Source organism: Malania oleifera, chromosome 13 (genome assembly GCF_029873635.1).
Source record: "Malania oleifera isolate guangnan ecotype guangnan chromosome 13, ASM2987363v1, whole genome shotgun sequence".
In the NCBI taxonomy this organism is placed as follows: domain Eukaryota; kingdom Viridiplantae; phylum Streptophyta; class Magnoliopsida; order Santalales; family Ximeniaceae; genus Malania; species Malania oleifera.
Window position 1 is genome coordinate 79,404,457 of NC_080429.1, and position 22,689 is coordinate 79,427,145.

Sequence of the window (22,689 nt, forward strand, 5' to 3'; positions counted from 1 at the left end):
TCACATCTACCCAGACATGCTAATTTACATTAAAACACTAGAAGATCATACCTAGGCTAGTAGCTGAAAAAATTTGACATTACTGCAAACCAAAAAATAGTCAAGCACTATCATAGTCAAAAGCAAACCCAAAAATCGGAAAATTTTTAATCCAATGCTTGTTCTCAGTAATGTAAGGAGTAGCGATAGAGAGAAGGTTAAACTTGATAATCAATAGATTAATAGCACTGATAGATTTAGATATCTTGGATCTATCATGCAAGTTGAAGGGGAAATTGAAGAGTATGTAGTACATTGAATTAAAACAAGTTGGGTAAAATGGAGGAGTACCTCAAGTGTGTTGTGTGATCATAGAATACCCTTAAAATTAAAAGGAAAGTTTTATAAGACGGCTATAAGTCCAGCTATGCTTTTTGTTTCAAAATTTTGGACAACTAAGAAACAACATATACAAAAAATAAAAGTTGCTGAGATGCGAATTTTAAGGTGGATGAGTGGTTTAACATTAAAAGATAAAGTAAGAAATGAACATATACATAATAATTTAGGCATAGCGACAGTTGAAAACAAGATAAGGGATGGGCGGCTTAGATGGTTTGAGCATTTGAAACGTAGGCCTAGTAGAGCACCTATAAGGAGGAGCAAGTTAGTTATTGTGCCTTGCATGAAAAGGGGTAGGGGTAGACCTAATATAACTTGGAATGAGGTAGTGAGGAAGGATTTAATAGCCCTTAATATAATAGAAGAAAATGCTATGGATTAGGCGAATTAGCGGAAAAGGATTTATGTAGCCACCCCAACCTAGTGGGACTTTAGGCTTCTTGTTGTTGTTGTACATTTAAGATTTACAATTCTTATGACTAAAAGCCCCCAAAAGAGGCTGAAATGAGAATATCAAACAGAATCTGAGATGACAGTAAACAGCAACAGATTTGACACTTGACATTGGATTGAAATAAAAAATTATTTGTAAGGATCCCCCAAATAAGGAAGTGTGTCATATGATTGAAGGAATCGCAAGAAGGGTTTAATACGCTGTTCTACTTTCTTAAATACCGCAAAGGGTACTTGCACTTCTTGGACAGAGTGGCGCAATATAGTTACTCTATTATGGTGGCCAGAAACAAGAGGAGGAGATGTCCAACTACTGCTTTTTGGGTCATGTCCATCTTGTCCTTAACCTCAAAGAAAGAGTAGACATAAGCCAGTCCAAGGTCAGGTTTGGATTGGATTTTGCACGATAGGATTTGATTTGGTAAGGTGTATGTGGAATGAACAATCCAAATCCATCATTAATCTGATGGACCATATAGAATAAAAACCAAATTTGACACTGGTACCTACCAGGCATCCGTTCTAACAATTCAATTCCAATATGGTAATATTAAAAATATAATGAAAACAAAAATTATGTAATCACTTTCATTACATTTGTAACCTAAAATATACATGGACTACCAGATTGATCTGACACCTCATACCATTCCACATATAGCTTGTGATGACAGATTTGAATCACTGATGGCCTAAGTATTTAGCAGTACAAGGAAAATACTTGAACAACAACTTGCATTTGCAGAAGTGAGGGTTTTGCTCTCTTGTGGGTTATCTGATTGGCGAGGAGTATTCATATTTTTTGGGGGGGAAGAGGATTTCTTGCTCTATGCCGTGGGACAGGATTCAGTATATGGCATCATTGTGGGCTTTCGCAGCTGGTTATTATACAGGATTGTCTTTTTTTATTTTCTGATTTTCAGCATGACTGTTGGCACTGATACAACTCCTGGTTTTGATTCCATTCGCTCAGCTCCTTTCCTACTTCAATTCCATTCCACAAACCAAACTGGGAGGTTAGATCTTGCAATGAGCAGGGATGATGCACAACAAATTCTCAATAATTCAAACCTTTGACTACAAATAATACAAAACAGCTTCAGATTTCAGTTATGGAAGGTCAAGCCTTGACCCCAGCAGCTGATGCTGAACAGCGGAGAGCATTGGCTTCCTTGAGGCCTTCAACAAGCAATCCCCTCTGTTTTGATACTACAGCAGCTAGCATATAAGTTCAACAACCATAGCAGCAATTTTTCTTAACCAACTACAAGAGGATAAAGGTTGGATAAAAGAGTATTCTGCAAATTTAGATTATGCTTGGTTCACAGAATGTCTAATCCTAGGAATAGAACGGTTATACTAAAAGCCTTTTATAATTTATAAAAAAAATTGTGGCATCACTATAGAGCAAATAATGATGCAAAAAAATTATAAATTGATAAGGAATAGGCAAGGACTATCTATTGCCAAATTTCATCATGGGAATTTCAATTCCTTTCTTACTCCACATTGGATGGAATAATGTAAATGAATAATGAAAACTTTTATGTGAGTGACTCCTTTCTAAATGATTACGTCCCTATACAATTTTCATTGCGTCCTCATTGTAGTCCACCTTAGTCTAGGAATAGCTATTCCACAAACCAAATGTTATTATCTTAGGGTGTGAAGTGCTAGGAGAAGATATTAGGAGTTGCATTAGCAGTGATTGATGCAGCGATGTCAGGACAACATGCTAGGATTGATGGTGGAGATGGCAGAATGACAGCAGTTGATAGAGAGAGTGGAGATAGTGATATGATGGGGGCAATAAACGACCTAGCCAAGGCTCTGATACCAAATGATGCAGGATCTGTGTCTTTACACACAAGGGATAAACCCTAATAGCTCAAACTCAATTCACAATATTCAACTTTGAATACTTGTGGGCTCTTCGGCTTGAGAGAAACATGAGAACATTTTTAGCAGGCACTGATTCTGTCCAGATTTATTACAGGTAGACTGGTGTTCTAGGCCTCCTTTTGGGCCCATTCATTTTGTTTTTTGGGGATCATTGCTGTCCGACCTTCAAAAAGATTGGAGGGCAGCTGTTTTGTAATATTTTTGGTTGTTGATCACTGTTCTTTGTGGGCACCTTGTCCTCAGCCCAATTGTACTTCATTCTGGTTCTTAATAAAATTTTCTCTTATCAAGAAAAAGATATTATTCAACTTTGAATAAAATTTCTCACAACCATTGCTCCGGAATCAAGCAAATACAATACGGAAACATAATAAATCTAATAAAGTTCTTTATGGCTAGATATATAAAATATATACTAATTTATGAGTCATGACCTAATGAAAAACACTATTACTACAAATCACGAAAATAGGAAAAAATGATAAATTTACAAAAATATTGAAATTGAATAATTGACTCCAAATGCCTTAATCTTGCTCATACATCACCTTTGGTGTTCTCCATTACCCAGCTGCTTTATCACCTGGCATTATCCTCAGATATCAGGCACCAATCAACCCCTCACTTCATCCTTTTCTTTCAATATCCACATAATCCAGGAGTATCATCTTCAATTTTAGTCCCATATGCCTTTACCTTGAAGACTGTTCTAATTACTTAACATGCTGGATTATTAAACTAACCAGGTTTCATGTTCTTCTGCTCAAACTAAAAATATTTTTTTACAACAACAATTTTTCTCAACCCACACATGATTTACAAGATTTGCTATCACCATATATTATAACATTAGTATATCATTAGTGTATCCATTGGTCTATGCAAAAGTAAAATGCATACGGTTTCCAAACATTTTGAATCTTTTCAGGGCCATAATGGCACACATCTAATAATAAAAACCACCATATGCTCATCTCACTTGAATTTAATCATGTAATTTAATTGAACTCGGAAAACATGAGGACTAATTACTTTGCATAATGCTTTGAACTTAGCATATTTCCTGTTATAACGAGCAAGCTACAGATTTTGGTTATGCCAAGAGAGAGAAGGAAGAAAGAAAATAAAGCAAAAGAAGAGCAGAAACCAAGGAAGAGTAAACATAAATGCATGTAATATGGAAACTAAACATAACTATGTGTAAATATAGCCTAGAAATACCAATGACCAGTGCATTATAGGTGATCTATACCACTCTACATGGAGAATGGAATATACTACATGTTACAGTAACTAGTTTAAATTCTTGTCTAAAAACCTTCATGCATATAACATCACACACAAAGATCTAAAGCATTAGTAAATGGAATAACCTGATATAAGAATGAGGTGGGAAGGATGAGACCATAATACCACCACATGCTAAACTCTTGCAAGAAAAATATGAGAAAGAAAATGATAGAACCTAGATAGATGATAAAAAATAAAAATTCACCTACATGCATGCATGCCTTGCAGATCATAAGAGGCAGCAATCCAGGCACAAACTACTGTAACAAAATCATGCCACAAGATACTAAACATAGCACAATGTTGTCAAAAAGTTCAAAAATAACATGCACCATGAAGGTATGGTGTGTATATCTCTGTGTAAGTGTGTGCACATGTGCATGGTATAAGCAATACCATACTACTAAACGATCATGAAGCATATTATAAAAGTATTAAATATAGCTTCAACTTTCAACAGATAAATAAGTATTTTTAACTAAAATCCCAAGAGAAATTCCATACCAAACCTCAACACACAATTCCTTTCGTGTCATCCTTTTCACAGGCTTATCATCATCACCTTCATCCCGCCACACTATCATTACATCATCTAGAGTCCTCTTGTTGTTTAAACTCAAGCAGTTCTTTGCAGGATTCACAAATGCTCCAGGTAGCCATTGACCTCCTAGGTAAGACAAGGGACTTCCTCCAGATGGATTCTCCCGTAAGATACATTGAGGAGGTACTGAAAATGATATGCTTATTTCATCCAATACAGTTTTCCAATAATCCTAAGAATTAACAAACGTAAAGATAGAAGATATCAATTCAAAGTTCAAATTCTTTAAAAAAAAAACTTAAAAGGCGTATGATTGATACCTCAGGTTTTGAAACTGAAAATTCCTGAAAATCAGTGAAGCTGGAAATTGGATCCTTATATCTTGAACCTAGGAACTCTTTCCCGCACCTCTCCAATAATTGGCCAACATTTGTAAAGACTGCACTCTTCCTATTCAAAGCATTTTTTTTTTTTTTTGGAGGTGGGGATAAGCAACAAGAAAATATTCAGTAAATATCAATGATGTCAGCAGTAGTAAATTTATACGTCTATCAAAATAATAAAAATTAATAATGTTGGAAACAACACACATTATCCACAGAGTTGTCAAATCGAGATTTCAAACATGAATCGAAATCCAATTTTGGGAATCAGAAATTGAAAGTCAAATCAAATTGTAAGGTTCAGTTTGAATTTCCAAAACTGACTCCAAATAACGTGCATATACTCCTATACATACAACAAACAAAAGAGTAAAATATAATTATATTTTAACAATAAAAAATTTATATTGCATGAGCATGCTTTCTCTCAATAATAAAAAATGGAAGGAATCAAAGAAAACTAATAAAAAACTGAACTTTATGTTGTTTTGAGGGAAGGAATCAAGAAAAAATAGTAAAGAACTGAACTTTAGCTGCTTGTCAACAATTTTAAAAAAAAAATTCATGCACATAACAACAACAACAAAACCAAGCATTTATTAATATATAGTTTAACAAACGACTTAAAAATACCAACCTTTGAATCTTAACAACATAGTGAAATGTGAGTACCACATTAGCAACCAGCATTCTACCACTCCTCAATAGCAAAATAGTATACAGGAGTGAAGAACGGTTTTCTGATGGCAGCAGAACACCCAAAGTTTTTTTTTCTTCGCTTTCTTAGCAGAGAACCAACATAGGAAGTGTCACAAACTAAACACTTCACGCCTTGTGAAGGGTCATGCGGCACTGGTTTTTTTTAATAGCAAAAGAAATTTCATTAATTGGGAAAGAATTTACAAGGTAGGGGAACAAGACATCTCCCAAAAAAATTTAGAACAAACCAGATAAAAACTAAAACAACGAAAATCAGAGATCAAGCCAACCAGTTCTTCCAATCCTATTTAAATCCTGAAAGCTAGCTCCCCTGAAAATTCCAGACCTAACACACCATAAAGAAGTTAAAAACTGAATTTTTTTTCCCACACCAAGAGAATTCAACTTCTTCAAACCCCATGAAACAGCATACTTGCTACCCTATCCTTCCTTCTTCCAAAGCCAGCAAACAAAGTGATAAACAAGTCCTCCACTGAACAGGGGCATGCCCAAGTCTCTTCCATAAAACCAAACAATTTATTCCAAGTCCTCCATGCAAAATCACAATGCAAAAAGAGATGACAGGCTATTTTGGAAATCCCATAACAGAGCACACAAACATAGGGAGAGAAAGCCTTCAAGGGTCTCCTAATCTGCAGCAAGTTAATGGTATTAATTTTGCTAAGCACAACCAACCAATTAAACACTTTAATTTTTGGGGGAACTTTAGCTTTCCAAAAAACAGGATAAAGAGGAAGGAAGAGTTTGAATAGGCAAAAAATTCAAAGAATGATTCACAAGAAAACACCCTCGAATGATCAATACAACGAGAATGAACATCCATGGCCAAGGATAATGTGCAATTGTACAATACAGACAACAAGGAAGACAACTCCACCATCACCCTATCATTTAGAGGTCTCCTAAAATGAAGATTCTAGGAGACCGCAAAGCCACTCACATTGTCCACAAGAAAGAGATAAATCTGTTTGGCTCAGAGCACAATCTAAAAAGACAAGGAAAAGTTGGGTTGGGGGGGGGGGGTGGGGGGGGGGGAATCTTTCCCGAGCCATGGGTCTTTCCAAAAAGGAATCTAGGAAACCCTCCCCACTACAAATTTAGTGTGAGGGGTGAAAATAGAGTAAATGTAGGAAATAGACCTCCACAGACTCCCCAACGAACATCTCAAACTAGCATTGCTATCCCTCCCATTCTCATATAACCCAAACTTACTACAAATACTCAATGTCATAGGGAATTATCTTCCAAAGTGAAGCCCCATAACCATTTAGCTAAAAAAACCACGTTTTTATACACCAAGTTACAATGACCCAACACCCCCACCCCCTTTTTTAGACTTACAAACCTCCGCTCAGCCTACTAAATGGTCACTATGACCCCCCACCACCCCCCCCCCCCCCCCCAAAAAAAAAAAAAAAAACCAGACCACAAAAAATCTCTCATAGTTTCCCTCAAGCTTGCTAACAACCCCCGCTCGAATTCTAAAAACGGATAAAAAAACAACAAAATGCTATAGAGACAAGTTTGGATAAGCATAAATCTACCCCAAAAGAGAAGAGGGCACCCTTCCAACCATCTAATCTCTTCGCAACCCTCTCAATTACTAGATTCCAAAAACACATTCCCTCTAGGATTCCCACCCAACGGAACCCCTAAATAAATTAGGGGCTAATCCAAGAAACCGCACCCCGCACATTCAAGGCTGCTAAACCACTTTTCCTCACATCAATCTTAAGCCCAAAAACCCTCTTAAAAAACATTAAGTATACCCAAAATTCTTATAAACGAAAGGTTACGATCATCAAGAAAGAAAATGGTATCATCAACAAAATGAAGATGAGAAACCACCACCGCCTCATTCCCCACATCTATTCTTCTAACCAACCCTCTATCAACGCCCTATCCACCATACTAGATAAAACATCATCTACAAGGACGAACAAAGAGGGCAAAAACGGTCTCCTTGTATAATGTCTCTCAAAGTAGTAAACCAAGATTTAGGTTCACCATTAACAAACTCAAAACCACACATCAGACAAACAACCCCTAGTCCACCTATGCCAACACCCCCCAAAACCCTTTCATGACCACCTTATCCTAGAAACTCTAGCTCGCTTTGTCATAAGCTTTATTGAAATCTACTTTAAAAACAAACCCCTCTTCTTATCCTAGAAATGTCCTCCACCACCCCATTAGCCACCGGAATAGCATCCACTATTTGTCTCCTTACAAAAGCACTTAGGGCTCTTGAAATAGTATCATTGAGCACTGCCCTCAACCTATTAGTTAAAACTTTAGTGATAATCGTATACACCTCTGAGACAAAACTAATAGGTAGAAAGTCCTCAACCTTAGAAGATCTAGCTTTCTCAGGCACCACTTTCTCAGGCACCAAGGCTATAAAATTGGAATTGATACTCTTGCTCAAAATCACGTTCCCACAGAAATCAGTGAAACCTTTCATCAAATTAGCCTTAACTATCTCCTATCAATCTTGAAGGAAAGTCACGTTAAACTCGTCCAAACACAGAGCCTTATCTCTATCCATCCCATATACCACCCCCATCACTTCCTCCTTTTCTAATGGTCTCCCTAACCAATGCAATTGATCGACAAAGACAAGATCGCAATAACCCTTAATCATAGGTCTATTATGACTATCCCTCGAATACAAATTATGAAATGAAATTAGTAATAATAGATGTATTAGAAGCAAATCATTAGTACACCTCCCATCCCCTAAATACAGCTCCCTAACCAAAATTTTCCTCTTATTACCATTGGCTAATTTATGGAAAAAAAAAAAGAATTGCAATCACCATCTTTCACCGACTTAAATTTGGTATTTTGCCTCCAACTCCTCATTTCCTAAACTATCACCTCTTCCAACTCATTTTAAATAGAGACTCTACTGGCCTCCTCACTCTCCGACAACATTACCTCCTCCTTTCTATCCAAACCCGTCAAATCGCCTAAAAGACTAGATTTTCTAAGTCTTACATCACCAAACTCCCCCTTATTCCGAGTTTTCAATTTTTCCTTCAGCCTTTTTAACTTCCTCATGAATCTAAAACCATCCAACCTCTCTCCACTTCCTCTCCCCATGAATCCCTCACCAAAGGCTTAATAGTCACATTGTTTAGCCACATGTTCTCAAACCTAAAAAGGATAGGAACCTACAGCACCTTACTAGACTCCAACAAAATAGGGAGGTGATCAGAAGTGGAGATAAGAGAGGCTAGGAAACTCATTCTTCAACTCACTACAAAATAGAAAAAAGAAAAAAAAAATCTATCTAATCTACAAGTCACAACTCTACGCCTCCCCCCCCCCCCTCCCCCACCCCAAAAAAAAAAAAACCAAGTGAACAAAGCATTCCCCAAAGGGAGATCTCTCAACCTACAAACCCTATTTATGAATAAAATTTAATCATACTCACAGTAGTTCTTCCCCCACCACACCACACCAAACACCCCCGCGCACGCGCATTGAAATCACCTCCCATGATCCACCTAGGGGAACAAAAGTCGAAGATAGAGCAAAGCTCTTCCCAAAAAAAGTTCCTCAATTTAGCCCTTCACTACCCCCTCCCTCTAATTTCGAATAAAACTAACAAAGAAAAAAAAAACCCATCAAAGTATCAATTTTAAAAATAGAGCATGTATCCCATAAAAACAAGAATACCCCTTGAAGTGCCTCTTGATGGGAAAAATTCCCAATCCCTACGATGCTCACCCCAAATAGTCTTCATTACGCCCCCATCTATTGATTCCAATTTAGTTTCCTAGATAAGAATTCTCATTCAAAACCTCCTTAATCAAGCTCCTCCTCCTCAAGCTACCATAACCTCTTATTTATCTTCGTAATCTAACGTGTTTACCACAATTCCTGACACCTTTCCCACCCAAATAATTGATTGATAACACCAAATTTTTTAACTATTTCTGGACTTTCTTCTTCCTTCTCTCGTATGTCCAAGGACTCAAACCCAACCTAATCGCTTTGCCAACCGGGTGTACCAACTCCAAACCCATGTCTTCAAGGAGTTGTTACGGGTCAAGGCAGTCTCACTCACCTCCCTTAGAGCTAGGATCATAACCCTCAACCCCAAAAAAATCATCCCTATGGAAAAATGTTAGCGAAGGTGGTGTAGGTTTAATAGGGATGGGAACAATACCTTTACTACCCTTAGATGTACAAGAGTCATGAAAGAAAATCCATTTTCCCAATATGATCCTCCCAATATTGCAACAATGAACAACCAACTTTGAAACAAGGTAGCAACTAAGCTCATAGCCAAGGTCAAAAGGCAAAATTCTTACTTTAAAGAATTTATATCTGCTTTTGCAATATCTCAATTCGAGTGAAATCTATCACTCTCCATTTGCTGCAAAAACTCAATTCTGGAATTTCCTGCTTATTTGCCTCACCCTCTTCTAGTTCTAGCTCTCCATCAGAATTTTTGAACAACTGATACAATCCTTTATCATCAAATTCAGCTCTCATTTGATCAACCAAAAGCTCCTTCTCATACTTTCACATGCAACCCAAATCTTCATTTGAATCTTACATCGAACAATATACCATACCCCCTTATGAAATCATGTCCATGGACTCAACATGAGTTGTTGTTAAAGGAATGACTTGCTTGCCAAGATCTGCAACCTCTTTATAAAAGCATTCTGTCACAAGTTCTCCTAAAAGTAGATGTCCTCTGAACTCAGCCCATCCACGTCTTCTAGATTCTCTTGTTGACCTTTCTCCATCTCTAAACCAGGCCTAGTATGATGCAGTTTTGAGGTCGCACTCTCAGCAATCAGCATTTGGCCCCTTATTTTTAATGACCCATATAGCTTTTATCTTCCTCTGCTTGGTATGCTTGGGCCGCTAATTCTCTCACATCAGCACTAGTTATAACACACTTGCTTAACTAGTCAGCTGAAAATATACCGCAGTTTCACCACATGAACAAAGTCACGACCATCCAAAGCAAAAGGAAGCAATAAACAATCATGCAAGCAAATTAAAGTCACAGGGTAAACTATAAAGCAACGCAATTCATTATTCACACCTCCACAAGCAGCATGTGATTAGCAAAGAGGCAAGTAAGTTAAACATGATTACAAAAGCGAGTAAGTTTTACAACGATTGATGGACACTCACCCTCTCCTAAAGTGCTTTTTATGCTATTCTCACTCTATCACTAAGAAATGTCAAAGTGATTGATGAGTCATACTCACTACTTCCACTTAAGGCATTATCTTACTCAAAAAATAAAACCTACGCTAACATTTACATGATACCCATCCTCTTGTATTGTACTCAAAGAATAAAATCTACACAAGTATTTACATGGTACCCATCCCATGCACACAAGACATGCGGTCGTAGGCAAGCATAATGCCCTAAACAAGCTTGGCTCATGACATTCTTCCTCACTTGTGGTCAACATCCTCGTAAACTTTGACTCTAAGTAGTCTTCAACTTTGACCACAAATATTTCCATGACTTCTACTAACATCCAACCGATTACTTCATCTCCAAGCCCCTCCACTTCACTAAGATATTTGTGGCACTTCTTCCTTGATGATGTCGTCTTACTATCTACAAGGGTATCTTCATCTTCTCATCTATCACGCCGCTATGCCTTCAACGGTACTACCTTTGGTTTGATCCTTAGTGTCGGCAATGAATGGCTCAAGGCAACTGACATGAAACACAGATATGCCTTCATCCAAGCCAAGGGATCAATCTTGTAAAAGGCCTCCTCAATTTTTCCAAGGGGATTGTCCTTCATATTCGCAAAATAGTCTCCTATCTCAACCTTATAGTAACTTGATTTGTTCTAGATGGAGCTTAACAAGCACCACGCATGCTTGGGTGATCTATGTCTCCATTCTTAGTGGGGATGTATGCTCTCAAACTCTTTCCTCTATTTGGCTTGTCCACTATGTAAGGTAATAGTGGTTGTTGGCCTATTACTAGCTCAAAAGGACTCTAATTTGTTGCTAAGCTCTTTTGGGCATTGAAACAAAACTGATCCACATCGAGTAGCTGCACCCAATTCTTCTAGTTGGCAGTGATGAAATGGCACCAGTACTTCTTTAATAGCCATTGAATCTCTCTATTTGTCTGTTGGTGGTAGCCCAAAGAGATGTCAAGCTATGAAGCAAGGATTCTGAAAATTTCAATCCAAAAGTTTCCTATGAATATTGTGTCTTAGTCATTGATGATATCTTAGGAAACATCCCAATACTTCACAATGTGCTTGAAGAACAATTGTGCTGTCTCCTCTATTGAGCATTACTTCGATGTGGGTTAATACTTTAGAAAGCTATCTGTAACCATAAGTATAGATGTTATCTCCCCGACACTAGGCAAGTTGGTGATGAAGTCAAGTAAGACACTTCCCCATGGTCTTGTTAGTACTCGAAAAGGCTCCAACAACCCTATAGTCTTCTTCCACTTAACCTTGTATTATTGGTAGATGAGACATGTTCAACTATACTCAACCACCCTCATCAACCATGTGTGGCCACTAGTATCTCTGCCTCAACAATGCCAAAGTTTGATACTATCCTAGATGGCTTGGTCCCATGGTGTCACGACACTCTTGCAACAATGTCTTCTTTAGCTCGCCAGTTTGAGGCACAAAAAATTGATTACCATGCATCAACGATAATCCATCCCCTAACCGAAACTAGTCCACTTTGCCCTTTCCCACCAACTTCATTAAGTTTTGGACAATTGGATCTTGGACAAGGTTCTACCTAATAAGCTCTCACATTGTCGTGTTAACCATATTTACCATCAAGTCTATTACCAATTGTAAGGCTGCAAGTTCATCCTTCCTGTTCAGTGCATCTATAGCCGATACATCTCCCCCATATTGTGCTCCAAATAGAAATTAAATTCCACCAGGAATTCTTACCAACGTGCCTTCTAGGGTTATAAAGATTGACAGTATCTTCACCACGAACTTAGAACCCAAATAGGTAATACCGCACCACACACACACAGACAATGAATCACCCCTAGCATTTCCTTCTCTTGAACTGTGGACTTCTGCCCATCTTCACTAAGCTTACGGCTCTCACATGCAACAAGATGTCCAATTTGCAATAAGACTCCAATGCGGCAACGCATAGTCTAAGGCATCTATTTCCACCTCAAAAGGTTTCATGATGTCCAAAAGTGAAAGTTCTAAATCTCGTATAAGAGTTTCTCTCAAGTTGTCAAAGGCTCCCTAGCACTCTGCTGTCTAGTTCCACCTATGACCTTTCTTCAAATATTCAGTTAACAATGCAGTCCTCCTCAAGTACCTCTCCACGAACTTGAGATAGTAATTGATGAGTCCAGGAAAGGATCCTTAGTGCCATTGGGATCATCCAATTTTGAATAGCTCTCATCTACTCCATAGCCATCCAAAAATGACCTTGTACAACAACATGACCAAGGTATTCAATACTCCTCCGAGTAAATGAGAACTTCTCTTTCTTCACATAAAGGTTGTTCTCTTTCAACCTATTTACACCTTGCGTATATGCTATGTGTTCCTCCAGAGTGAAACTATGAATAGAAATGTCATCCTAGTATACCTCAACAAACATCAACAAACCGCACACATCTGCATGCTCCTATCATGTTTCCTTTAAAACAGCAGTAGTGCTCCAAATGGTGATTTAGAACGATGTATATAACCCACTTCCAATAACTTATCAACTTGCTTCCTCAACTCTATTAACGAAAGGCACCATCCAATATGGCCCTTTAGCAGGAGGCTTCACCCCTATTAACAATGTGATCTCATGCTCCACACTTCGTCGAGAGGCAAGTTGTGCGGTAACTTATCCAAAATCACAACTTTGTATTCCTTCAGCGCTTCTTGGATTGTAGTAGGCACCCACTTTGTTTTACATTTCATTGGACTCGCCCTTCCCAATTCCTTCTTGAGTCGCATAGCTGAGAGGAACTTCTCATTGCTCCCTTTCTTCACGACATCTTGCACCATGCAAAGCTTATTAAACAAAGGAAACCAACAAAGGGCATCAATACCGCCTTAGTATCCATTAAGAATTATGAAAGTCATCCGGCTACAAAATTTGCATGCCCTACTCACCATTTAAGCTTCACAAACACTTGCTTGGACACTTATGTAGTAGTTTAGGCTGCAAAGTAAACTGCTTTCATGCATCCAAAGTACTCCAATTTCGAGTTCAATCTCTGTGCTTTCCCCTCTAATACAAAGCTACGAGTAGCCCCATTATCAAGTATAGAGCAGGTGCTCTTCCCATTCCACAAACATTAAACCTTTAGCTTAGGTAACTTATGGTTCATTCATCTATCTTTCAATGCATTGAGTAGTTGTAGTGCAATCATCCTCGAGATTTTCTCCTCATCCTCATCCAATCTTTATGAGTTGCATTCCCTCCACAATGAAGCCAAGCATTGAGCGATGACTCATGGGGGCAATCAACAACCCTATAGGAGCCTCAACATAAAAAGCAAGTCAACTAAAGATCAAGAAAACAAATGCTTTCATTGATTCATTGATGTTGGCTTCCCCACTTTGGATTTGCCGCTACTACAAGACTTTCTGCTATTTCCACTCAACGTACCACTCTCCTTAAACGTGGTGGAACTCTCTCCACCATAGTCAATCCAGCATTCTGCAATGGCCTGCGCAATAGGCAAGTCTTGAACTTTCATTAATGAAGTTCAGCACTTGCCGACAGTTTCAATCCTTCAAGGAAATAAAATAACTTGTCTTTCTCTAACATGTCATGTATACCCAACATCAAAGTAAAGAATTGTTTCACGCCCCCTTACTCTACCATGCTTAAGATCTCACAATTTTCCCCAAGCATTGTACTCAACATTTTGAATCTCATCATACTTGATATGCAACCACAAATTAGCATCACCACTCAAGTACAATCGAATACTTTCGCCTCCTCCAAGTTAGTCCTCACCGAACAGAAGTATTGCTCTATGTCAAATAAGAAGTTCTACAACTCCTTAGCATCACGGGCACTTACATACACTCTGGATTTTGGCACCCTTGTTCTTCCATGTTCTACCCCTGTAGAATAGGTATTCCTAATACCATGAAACAACAAGTTCATCTTCCGACAATTATTCAATGGAACCTCGTTGATTGCTATTACAGGATCCCTTCGATACATCAACATGTTCTGCAAGTTGGCCATCTTTATGACGACATTGTTGATTGCCTCAGCCTATGGCTCCAACACATCAATTCTCCTAGTATGCATTGCATGGCTCTGTTACCAGCGTTTCACACAATTCCACAATCCAAATGGAGCCAAATCACAAAGCTATTAACCAAGTTCTAATATCGTCACTTACCAAACACTTTACACCTTGTGAATGGCTGTGGCACTAGTTATAGCACACTAGCTTAACTAGTCAAGCGACAGTATATTGTGATCTCACCACATAAACAAATTCACAACCACCCAATGCAAAGTAAGCGGAAGCACTAAACAATTATGGAAGCAAATGAGAGTCATGTAGTATACTATAAAGCAACACAATTCATTATTCACATCTCTATAGGCAGCATGTGTCTAACGAGGGAGGAAAGTAGACTAAACGCATTTACAAAAGGTAGCAAGTGTTACAATGATAAACATTCACCTTCACCTAAAGATATTTCTATGTTATTTTCACTCTGTCACTAGGAAACAACAAAGCGAATGAAGATTCATACTCACTATTTTCATTGAGGTGTTATTATACTCAAAGAATAAAACTTACACTAGTATTTACATAATGGTGCCTATGTTACACATAATATGTGAAAGTATCAATGTAGAAGTTCTCATTTAGTAGGGTTCCTCACCAAGTTGGACAGGGAAGTGGCGTTTCCAGTGCTAGACAATTAAGAAGTGCTTCCAATTATTGCCTGGCACCAAGACATTCATAGATTACTCTACCAAATGGGAAGTGGTGTTTCCAATGGCGAACAGGTGAGTAACGTGTAAGAACTTGCGCTTGGGAGGGGAACAACTAGAAACAGCTGACCTCTGCCTCTATGCCCTGCGGTAATGATGCCTTTGGCATTAGGATCAAATTGTATTCCTTAGAAACCATATTATCCATCCCATGCACACAAGACTAGCGCCACAAGCAAGCATAATGTCATAAACAAGATTGGTGCAACAAGAAGTCATGAATGGCAATCACACAAAAATAAATAAATAAATAAAGTTTTAAGGGTTTTAAACCAGTCATATTTTGACTAGATTTGATAGTTTTAGAGTTGTGTGAATATAAATTCATATTGACTCATTAGATTTGGAGTGTGAATCCATAGATCGACAACAATTCAGCTGTTTTTTTATTCTCTAGTAAGATTCGAATTGATTTGACGAGGAATTGATACAAATCGTACAAATTGAATAGTGAATCATAAACTATGGTCCACACTATCATAGAAACAAACAACCATATCTTTGTCTATCACAGTCCCATTTTATGCCACATATAGCCAACCCTCTCATAATTAATAATCATGCAAAATAAAATTTATTAGTTAATGTAAGTATTCAATTATGACTTTTTAACGTTAAAATTCTTAAACCAATGGAATACCTTATATGCATCCTTCTAGGTATACTCTCACTTCCCAAAATAAATTGCAGATTAAATTTATATTATGTTATTAAAAGGGAAGGCAAAAAACCTAGAGTATCTTAAAATCTCAAGTAGCCTTTAAGACCTAAGAAAGTTGAATTTGTTGCATTTGTTTAATATTTATATTGTAATTCGATCTGGAGTAAGTAAACATGTTGTACTATTTTTCACCAAACTTACACATCGTAGATATCAAATTTTCAACACATATGAGCCTTTGGTGCACCCTTATCTTCCTTAAGATCAATAGTAGTATTTGTATGCTTCAAGCACTCACTTATTATCTATGGCAATATTTTTTATTGAAAAAAGAAAATTGTGTATGGTTTTGCATTTCAATTCACAAAATTAAAATAAAAGTGATTGTTTCTAAGAAATTATTAACCATTACGTAATGAAATTATTAATTACAACCATGGAATCTGAAAATTGTATCACCATTGTTGCTTAGTACTTATAAGAGGGTTTGTGACCCAAAGACAGCCCAATAGTCCTTCCAAAAACTATGAACATAATGGTAAAATAAACTTCCCTTCTAAACTACACTAATTCAATTTTTTTAATCAAAAAAAAAAAGTGTATTAGAATGTGGAAAAGAAGTTGCAAACAAAAGTGGATAGATCCACTCCCCAAAAAAATTTAAAAATTAAAGAATAAAAAATATTAAAAATTAACAAAGGAATCCCCTCTTTAATCCTTTTCCATCGTAATTCACAAAACACTTCAAGTTAACTCCCTCTAACCCTTCTAAGTTGTGTTATTGCCCCCCATCAAATTGCACTTCATTTCATCCACAATCACACAACCTTAAATCTAAATTATCCATAAGATCTTGAGCTTCTAAATCCTTCCTCGGAATCTCCTCCATAAATGTAGGTAAAATTCTGTATTTGCACTGCAGCTCATTAACCAAACCATCATCTTCAAAAATAGAAACCCCCTCCAATCCTTCCAACAAGGATGGATGTATATATGATAAGACCCCTAGAAAATAATAAGAATCAGAATATATCCATATTGCTCCCTAAACTCAATCCAACAGCAAAACCCCATCACAATCAAACTCACTAAGATTGTCATTATCATTATCTTATAGATCCCCCCATTTCATTTACACCTTTCCTTCATTAGCTACATCGCAAGTATTGCCTGTCTTCTTAGCAAAAATATCTTCCACAATACTTAACTTTTAAATTTCTCTTTAAAATTTTTGGCACTGTCTCACCAGATTGCTCTTTATTTTCTTAGCATAACTTTCTAATTTCTGCACCCATCAAAGTAGCCTTCCTACAAGCATAAACCTTGAGACCCTTTGATCTACTTAGCCTAAAACATTATATTTCCCACCCAAATTACCATCTCCTTTATTAGAATTGGCAACACCAGCCTCTTGTCCCTCTGTAGTATCAGAATCATCACACTTTTACACTTACGATTTTTCCATTTTTATCACTGAGAGACTTTATCGATAGACCTAATTAAAGACCTGACTCTTCTACAAGAGACCCATATGAGGCAAGCCATCCTTATCATCCAAAATAGGGCCCGGAACAATATAGGACTATTCAATTAAGTGGCCCAATTTATTAAGAAAAGAGGTTCCTCTTTTATAAAATATCTAGCCCAAATCCAAAATAAGTAGTAAGCAGCCCAGCCCATGTTTCTTGGCCTCCTCTTCCATGAGCAAAACCCTTGCCGCCTCATCTGGCATTGTAGCATCCTCCGAAATCCTAGATGCCTTAGCAATTTGAGCAAGCCCAGCTACATTAGCAGTATGAGTTTAATCTCCAAACGAAGAACTTCCAACATCACTCTCCAGAAACCTTCAACTACAAGTCAGCAACTCGCCCCCACACCGAAGGCACAGCTTATCTTTCCCACACACCCCCTACTTTCCTGGTTGGAATCTACTTGTGCAACCTTCTCCTTCACCTACCTCCATTCCATCTCTACCTGGCTCCACGATCTGGGAACAGGATGATTTGCAACTCCTCTGCCTCCAGTTAAGGCGAAGGCCTTTAGCTAATTCACAAAACTTGCTTGCAAGCTTCGCCAGCCAACCCCTTCTGCGCCAACAGGAATAAACACAGAAAAATTCTTACCTTTTGTCCCAACCCTAATTCCAAATATTTCCCCACCCTAGTCTGCCTACTCATCATCTAGTTCTAGAGATTTCTCAAACCAAACGAAATTTGATACCATCAGCAAACCAAAAAGCTGCCTCTTTCGAGAGTGTGAGAAAGGTTATTCTCGAACACAAATAAAAATTAAATCTCTCCCACCTTGTTCAATCTAAAATCAAAGGTCTTTCCTTCCATCTAAGTCTAGTGATTTGATATCGCTTGCCACTTTCGAAGCCACAGAAATTCATGAGAGAGAGAGAGAGAGAGAGAGAGAGGGAAACAGGTCCATTCTGAAAGAGAAAGCGAATGAGAGCCTCTCTTCTTCTTTTTTCCTTGTACATATACATCACCATTATAGGATGGTTAAAAACATTTTTCTTAATAATAAAAATTCATTGAATCTAAAACAGAAGAGATTACACATAAAAAGGGAGAGGCATCCTCCAACAATAAAAAAGCAGCCTTCTAGCCCTTATGGATATCGTAAAATGATAGACCCTAGAAAAACCCCAAAATAAGAAAAAGTAACTTTCTCCCTAACCAAGCTTGCAAAAGTCTTCTAGTCTTCAAAAATTTCAGCATTCCTTTCAAGCCAAAGTGTCAATAAAGCAGCAAAAATTGTGTAAACCCAGAATTTCTCCTTCTTCTATCCTTTTCAAAACCAAAAAATTTCACCGCTAAAAACTCATGAACAGACTGTAGAGCCACCCAATCCTCACTAAAGCAGGAGAACAAATTGCTCCACAAAGGCCTCAGCACACCACAATGCAGAAATAAAAGACAGTCGGCTTTACACTAAACAAATGGGGGGAGGGGGGGGACAATGACAACTAGGCAAAGAATTTGGTGCCATTGGATAAGCAGTTGTTCGTCTAATGTGTGGCTCTCGGTGATTGTGAATGGTGAACCGAAATCCTAGTTTTAGCGTTCTAGGGGCATTACACAAGGTGATGCATTATCCCCCTTTTTATTCATCCTTGTAGCTCATGTCTCGAGTAGGATGGTGGATGGGGCTGTGGAGAGGGGGTTGGTTAGAGGCCTAGAAATAGGGAGAGAAGGAGTGGTGGTTTCCCATCTCCAGCTTTCAGATGATACACCATTCTTTCCTTGATGATCATAGCCCTTCTTTTAAGAGAATTTTGGGTATTCTCCAAATTTCGAGAGTGCATGGTCTTTAAATCAATATAAGGAAGAGAGGTTTAGCAGCTTTGAATGTGCCCGCAGAGAGAGTCAGGGAGTGGGCTACCGAAGTGGGGTGTGGGATTCTGGTTTGGCCTTTGACTAACTTAGGGTTTCATTTTGAAGGCCAATCCTAAAGCTGCGGATTAATTGAATCTAGTAGAGGAGATTGGAGAGGGAAAAGAAGAGATTAGATGGTTTGAAGGAGGCTCTTTTCTCTTTTAGGGGAAGAATAACCCTGATTCAGGCCAGTCTTTCTAGCATTCCAATATATTTCCTGCCCGTCTTTAAGATTCCAATGGGGGTTCCTAGCGAGCTTGAGAGAATTATGAGAGATTTTTTGTGGTCTAGTGTGGGGGTTCACAAGGACCACTTAGTAAGCTGGGGTGAAGTCTAAAGGCCAAAAAAGGAGGGAGGTTTGGGTCTAAGTAAGTTGCTGTCTAAAAACATAACTCTTTTAGCTAAATGGCTATGGCGCTTCGCTCTAAAAGAATTGTCCCTGTGGCATAGAGTAATAAGAAGCAAGTTTGAGTTTGATGAGAACGGGTGGGATACCAATATTAATTTTAAGATGTTCTATAGGAAGTCCATCAAGGTCCATTTCTCAAATTTATCCTTCTTTCACCCCTCACGCTAAACTTGAGGAGGGGAGGGGTTCTTGTATCCATTTCTGGAAATACTATTGGCTGGGAAATGCATCCTTTTCCACTTCTTTCCCTCATCTCTTTCAGCTGAGCCCTGACCAAAATAGAGTCATATCTTTCTCTGTTGGATCTGAGTAGTCCTTTGGTTTCTTAGAACCTCTATTTTAGGAGATCTCTTAATGATATGGAGATGATGGAGTTGTTTTCTTTGTTATCTTTCAAGGAGGGATGTTCATTCCAAGGTCTTAAATTTCGATTTCGACTCAAATTTTGAAACTCCAAAAGTACAGAAATTTCAACAGAAATTTCGATCTCGATGTCAATTTCGATTTTGATTTGAAAAAAATAATGAAAATCAGTAGTAAAGCATGGAATTCTTTGTGAAACTTTAGAAATGATTAACAAACATAATAATGTAAGTTTTAGGACTAATATATTAGAAGTTAAATACATCCATGTTGTGTATGAGGTGGAAAAGTTATAATATAGTATGTGTATCAAACATATTTGTAAGATAATGTACAATAAACATATTCAGCTCATACAAATGAAATTATACAAATAATGATAATTTAGACATAAATGGTTAAATAAAATGATGCTGTAAGTTTATTTTTTCATATAATTTCAAAAGCATTTGTAATAATATTTTGTCTCGATAAAAATAAATAAAATAAATTAAAAGAGAAATTTCACTTCACTCCTAAATCTCTCATTTGAATTCCAAAAGTTTCACGGAAATTTCGAGACTTCGATAAATTTCGAGATGATTCGTTGAGATTTCGATGGAAATTATGCAAGACAGAAATCGACTACCATTTCGATTTCAAGGGTGACGGAAACCAGAAATTTCGACGGAAATTTAAGACCATGGTTCATTCTTGGTCTTTGGAAAGGGTGTATTGCAAAAAAAATTTCGATTCTTGATCTGTTCATTCTAATTCTTCTTTCTCAATCTATCATTTTATATGGAAGGTGAAGGCTCCCCCACAAATTAAGGCTTGCACTTGGTTGGTTGTGCTTAATAAAATAAATCCTAATAATCTGCTGAAAATCAGGAGACCCTTGAAGGCTCTCTCTCCCGATATATGTGTGCTCTTTTACAAGAACTCTGAGATAGCTTCTCATCTTCTTTTGCATTGTGTATTTTCATGGAGGATTTGGAATAATCTTTTTGGTATTACAGGAGACAGCTGGGTTTGTCCTTCTTTGGTGGAAGAATAGTTGTTAGCCATTTATTTCGCAGACTTTGGAAGAAGGAAGGATAGGGCAGCTTTGGGGAGGTGTGGCTTTTTTTGCAGTTGTATGCGGGATATGGCTAGAGCATAATGCGCGGATATTCTCCGGGAAGAAATTAAACAGGGTGCTGGTTTGGGATAAAATCCAGTATCTAGCCTCACTGTGGTGCACTGGTTTTGGTTTTTTCAGAGGGATTAATTTCCAAGAGTAACAAAGAGCTTGGAGGAACCTGCAGGATTGATCTTTTTTCTTTAGTTGTTTTTTAAAGTTTTTTTTCTGATTTATTCCAGTTTTTTTGGGGAGATGTCTCATTCTCCCTCATGTAAATTCTTTTCCTATTACTGATATTTTCCTTTGCAATCTAAAAAAAAAAAGGCAAAGAACTAAAGTCCTCACAAAATCAAAATGAAAAAGAAAATAAAAGACACATTAAATAACTAATAGATAAAAATATATCATATAAAAAACTAATAAAATTTTATAAATTTTATTAAGACGTATTACATAAATCATGTGCATGCAACGCCTAGAAACAACACAAACCATTCTACCAATCTAAATTGATGTTATAGTGGAGATTGTACATAGTTGCATGAAACTTTAGCAAGGTATACAAATATTCAAAATTATTTTAAAATAAATTATACAACATAAAAGAAAAGCTTTACAATCGTATTCTCACAATTAATGCATTATTCAAGATCATTTCTTTGATAGCAAAATAAATTTCATTCAAGATCATTTTTTATACATTATTCAAGATCATTGTCAACGTTTAATTAAGTTTTTTCTTTTCTCCATGCATGTTCCATTTATTTCCATTTTTTCCCACCAAAAACAGTACCCATTTAAAGTTCACACCAAACAACTGTATCAGTAAACTAAACTTCTTTAAATTTTAAAGTAAAATATTTTCTGTGAAGCTATCAAATCAAATTCAATATGTTTACCACCTCAATTTTTTTTCTAGGACATCATTTTCAAACATTTGTCTCTAACAAATTCCAAACTTCACACCCTCAATTTGGCTCGAGAGAAAACTGCAAATAAGAAAATAACACAGTTTATCACATATTTTGCATCCTTCATTTTTTATTTTTTTTTAAACAAAACCACCAACCCAAGAAGAAAAACGAAAAATCAGCAAAACCATTGTAGAGAGCACAGTTAAGCTC

At 37.3% G+C, this 22,689-nt stretch overlaps 1 protein-coding gene across 1 annotated transcript in view; it reads right to left on the reverse strand.

Annotated features, from left to right (window-relative positions):
• The window catches only part of LOC131146117 (probable acyl-activating enzyme 17, peroxisomal), a 78,381-nt gene that overhangs the window by 43,337 nt on the left and 12,355 nt on the right, over nucleotides 1-22,689 (reverse strand). Inside the window, exons 2-3 of the mRNA XM_058095471.1 lie at nucleotides 4,888-5,017; nucleotides 4,531-4,799 (exon numbers count right to left, since the gene is read on the reverse strand). Coding sequence (XP_057951454.1) covers nucleotides 4,531-4,799; nucleotides 4,888-5,017 — 399 coding nt within the window. The remainder of the gene's footprint in view (nucleotides 1-4,530; nucleotides 4,800-4,887; nucleotides 5,018-22,689) is intronic.